We start from the raw sequence: 3,773 nt of genomic DNA, 5'->3' as shown, positions 1-3,773 counted from the left end.
GAGGTCCTGAATTTAATTCCCAGCAACCACATGGTGGCTCACAACCATCTATAGTGAGATCTGGTGCCCTCTTCTAGCATGCAGGTGTATATGCTGATAAGGCACTTATACATTAAATTAAAAAAAAAATGCAACCAAGGGCTGAAGAGTGGAGTCAGCAGTTAAGAGCACTGGCTGCTCCTCCAGAGGACCCAGGTTCAATTCCCAGCACCCACATGGCAGCTCGCAACCATCTTGAGCCTCGGTTTCCCCACTTCGGGTAGCTCTGAGTTCTTTCTCGAAAAACCTTTGAGGGGCCCGGGGCACCCACAGGTGCTCAGGGCTGCGGGCAAGCACAAGGCACTTAGACTCTTCTGTCCTGGGGCGCGCGCGCGCGCGCGCGCGGCATCCCTCCTGCCCAGGAATGCATTGACTGGAACCGGGCAGTGCTGAAGCGGGAGCTGGGCCTGGCGGAGAGCGACATCGTGGACATCCCACAGCTCTTCTTCCTGAAGGGAGCCTATGCCGAAGCCTTCTTCCCCGACATGGTGAGAGTCCGAGGCGGACGGGGGACACGGGGCTGCCCGGGGACAGCTGGGTCAGCAGTTCCTCTGTGGGGCAGGTGCACGCCCTGGGGTGCCTCTGGCAGCCACAGTGACCTGGTGCCTCTGGCACCTGGTGGGCAGCAGCCAGGAGGGCTGCTAGGCACCCCACAGTGGGGAGGCCGGCCCCACCCCCAAGGGGCTTTCATTTTCCAAAAGGATTTATTTACCTGCGTACTTATGTATTTTGTGTGCGTTGGTGTTTGCCTGCATGTACGTCTGTGATCCCAGACATGGATGTTTTTGCCTTCAGTCTGAAGGCTCACTCTAGAATTCAGTTGAGGCTCCTACAAGGGGCTTCTCTGTAGGCGCTTCCTTGCAGGGAGAACAAACAGTAGCCACTAGGCAACTGACACCCAGATAAGGCCAACAGCCCACACCCACAGTTGGGAGAGTCCTGAGTGATGCTACCGAGGTAGCCGTCTCACCAGCCCATTTCCTGCCAGCAAAGGATATGGGGTGAGGCCCTCAGGGACACGTGTGCTCTGAGGTGGGAAGTACCTTTAGCTTGGGTGCTTCTCCCGGGACAAGAGTAGAACTGAGGTAGGGAGAGGATGTGCAGGCTGGAGTGGGGGGTGCCCAAGTTCCTGGCTGTCCCTGAGGTCCAGCCTCCAGGCTGGCAGGGTACCATTCCCCAGAAATGGGAGCTTTTCCCATGATCCTCTGGCTGCTGGGCACAGCAGGGTGTTTCACCGCGTCTCTGGCTCCCTCTAACAACTGATAGAGCCAGGGAGTAAAAGCCTCCCTCCTGAACAGCGCTGCTTGAAGCTCTGCCTTCTGCTACGGCTTTCCCTGCTGGGAAAGCACCCTGGCAGTCTGCAGCATAACATGGCATTCTCTAAGCCATTGGGACGACATGGTGTGCCACGTGTGGCCTGCAGAGAACACCTAGAGACAGGAAGTGGTTTTAACCTACACAGCCCCATGAGGCTAATAGCTGCTCACATCTGGACACTGAGGGACTGATCCCTGGACTTTAGTTCCTGTCGCAGGAGGAGCATGACTAAGGTTAAAGCCCATGACCTTGGGCTGTGACTCTTGACTCCTAGAGGGGAGGCCTGCCCATGGCAATAAACGTGGCTTATTTCTTTCCCTGCCCTTTGACCCCCTGCATTCCCCACCTCCCACACATGCACATTCCAGCGCATCTAGTGGGCAACAAACCTTTGTGACTTCCCTTAATGTTAGTTACCCCGTCTGAACCACAGCCTGAGGGGGGTCCGCTATGAGGCGTAGGGACAACGTTTATGGCATGCACAGATTCTCAGTAAGTGCTGAGGACTAACAGGACTGCTAGGAGCAGCTGAGCAAGCCGGGTAATGAGATAGATAAAAAAGAAATAAAAAGGAAGGACATGACTGCTCCGAGGTATGGTGGAAAAGAAAGTTTATTGTAGATATGTGGGAGGGAGAGCATAGCAAGGGGCAGGAACATCCCAGAGTTCATGACCCTGAGCTGGGCTCTCTGAGGAGAGGGGGAGAGGAAAGTAAAGGGTAGATTTTTTTAAAAGGAGCTGGGTAACCAAAATGGCTGGATTATATAGGGAAGGGTAGCCTAGGCCCTAGGCTGGAGAGTTCAGGATAGGGGACAAGGGTGTGCCAGTCAGAAGGATCCTGTAAGAGGTAGGGCCTGGAGGATGCTGGGAGAACCTGATGGCCAAGTCCACTTTGATACGGTAAATAGGCACCTCAGTTAGCCATCTGTCTTGGGTTTGAGACTTAACAGTGAGGACATTTAGTTCTGCACATTTAAACTCTGAAGGTAACAAACGTGTTACAATATGACAACTGTCTGAGAGGTGAAGAAGCTGGGCGGGTGGTAGCCCACCCCTTTAACCCCAGCACTCAGAAGGCAGAGGCCCGCAGTTCTCTGTGAGTTCAAGGCCAACCTGGTCTAAAGACTGAGTTCCAGGACAATCAAGGCTGCACAGAGAACCTCTGTCTTGAAAAACCAGAGAGAGAGAGAGAGAGAGAGAGGTGTAAGAGAGGGGATGACTGCCATTGGTACAGCGTTCACCAGTTATGAGGAACCAAGGAACCGCTCCACCACTGAGCTACAACCCCAGCCCACCCTCCCCACCTTTAACATTTTTTTTAAGATATGTATATGTTTTGTTTATGTAGCCCAGGCTGGCCCTGATTAAAATCACCATCTTCCTGTTTACAACTCCCAAATTATGATGGGCACATACCCCACCCCCATTTTAGATGCCAGTTCCTGACCAATCCCTGGTTCTGGTGAGGATGGATCAGCAGAGCCAAAGCCCAGAAGGACAGAAGGAAGCCAGGGGAATGGTGCATTCACAGCCAGCAGGCCTTTTCATCCTCTCTCTCTCTCTCTCTCTGTCTCTCAGGTCAACATGGTGGTCCTAGGCAAGTACCTGGGCATCCCGAAGCCCTTTGGCCCTCTCATCAATGGCCGCTGCTGTTTGGAGGAGAAGGTTCGCTCCCTTTTGGAACCACTGGGCCTGCACTGTATCTTTATTGACGACTTCCTGTTTTACCACCAGCTGCTGGGGGAAATTCACTGCGGCACTAACGTTCGAAGAAAACCTTTTACCTTTAGGTGGTGGAACTCGGTTCCCTGAGCCTGCTGGGCCACCACCCTTGCTGCCCTGTTGATGGGAGTCCCAAGGGCAAGGGACACGGACCAGCCTCCAGCCTCCTGGGGCCTGAAAGCTGGCTGGCTATTGTGGTCAGCTGAGCTCCAGGAGGACACCATCCTTCTGCATCACTCTTCCCTCTCCCTTTCCCAGCCACGGCCCCCAGAGGGTCAAGTTTGGCAGCTGAGACTGTTCACAGCATGGCCCCCACAGGCTCGACTCACTTTGAGTTGCTTCCCTCTCTTTGGACACCTCGCTGGAGCCTGTGAAAAAATGGCTTTAGAGCTGTTTGAGAAATGCCCACCATGCCTGGACCCTGGGGTGAGGGCACCATGGTTCCATATGACTCCTGGATTTTGTGACATGAAAAGGAAGATTTGGGATGTCCTTTTCCCTAATGGACCTCAGGCCATGACCCTCTGGCCCCATCAGCTCTAGGTAGGCAAGTAAGGACAGGAAAGCTCAGTCCTTGAACGGGAGCAGGCACAAAAGCCCCTCTAATGGCCAACTCCATCCGAGAGGTCCTCTGCAGGACGCTTGTTATTTGTCCGGGGAGCCTTTAATTATAAGACCTGGTGCTTCCTGTTGGA

The 3,773-nt window shown here is 54.0% G+C and overlaps 1 protein-coding gene across 1 annotated transcript in view; it reads left to right on the top strand.

Moving 5' to 3' along the window:
* The window catches only part of Padi1 (peptidyl arginine deiminase 1), a 30,616-nt gene extending 26,843 nt beyond the window's left edge, over nucleotides 1-3,773 (top strand). Inside the window, exons 15-16 of the mRNA XM_055611263.1 lie at nucleotides 402-527; nucleotides 2,935-3,773. Coding sequence (XP_055467238.1) covers nucleotides 402-527; nucleotides 2,935-3,168 — 360 coding nt within the window. The 3' untranslated portion in view covers nucleotides 3,169-3,773. The remainder of the gene's footprint in view (nucleotides 1-401; nucleotides 528-2,934) is intronic.

The sequence above is a fragment of the Psammomys obesus genome, unplaced genomic scaffold (genome assembly GCF_907164565.1).
Source record: "Psammomys obesus unplaced genomic scaffold, mPsaObe1.curated_primary_1811, whole genome shotgun sequence".
Taxonomy (NCBI): Eukaryota; Metazoa; Chordata; class Mammalia; order Rodentia; family Muridae; genus Psammomys; species Psammomys obesus.
Note: the sequence above shows the minus strand (reverse complement) of the source record. Positions and strands in the feature narration are given on the sequence as shown.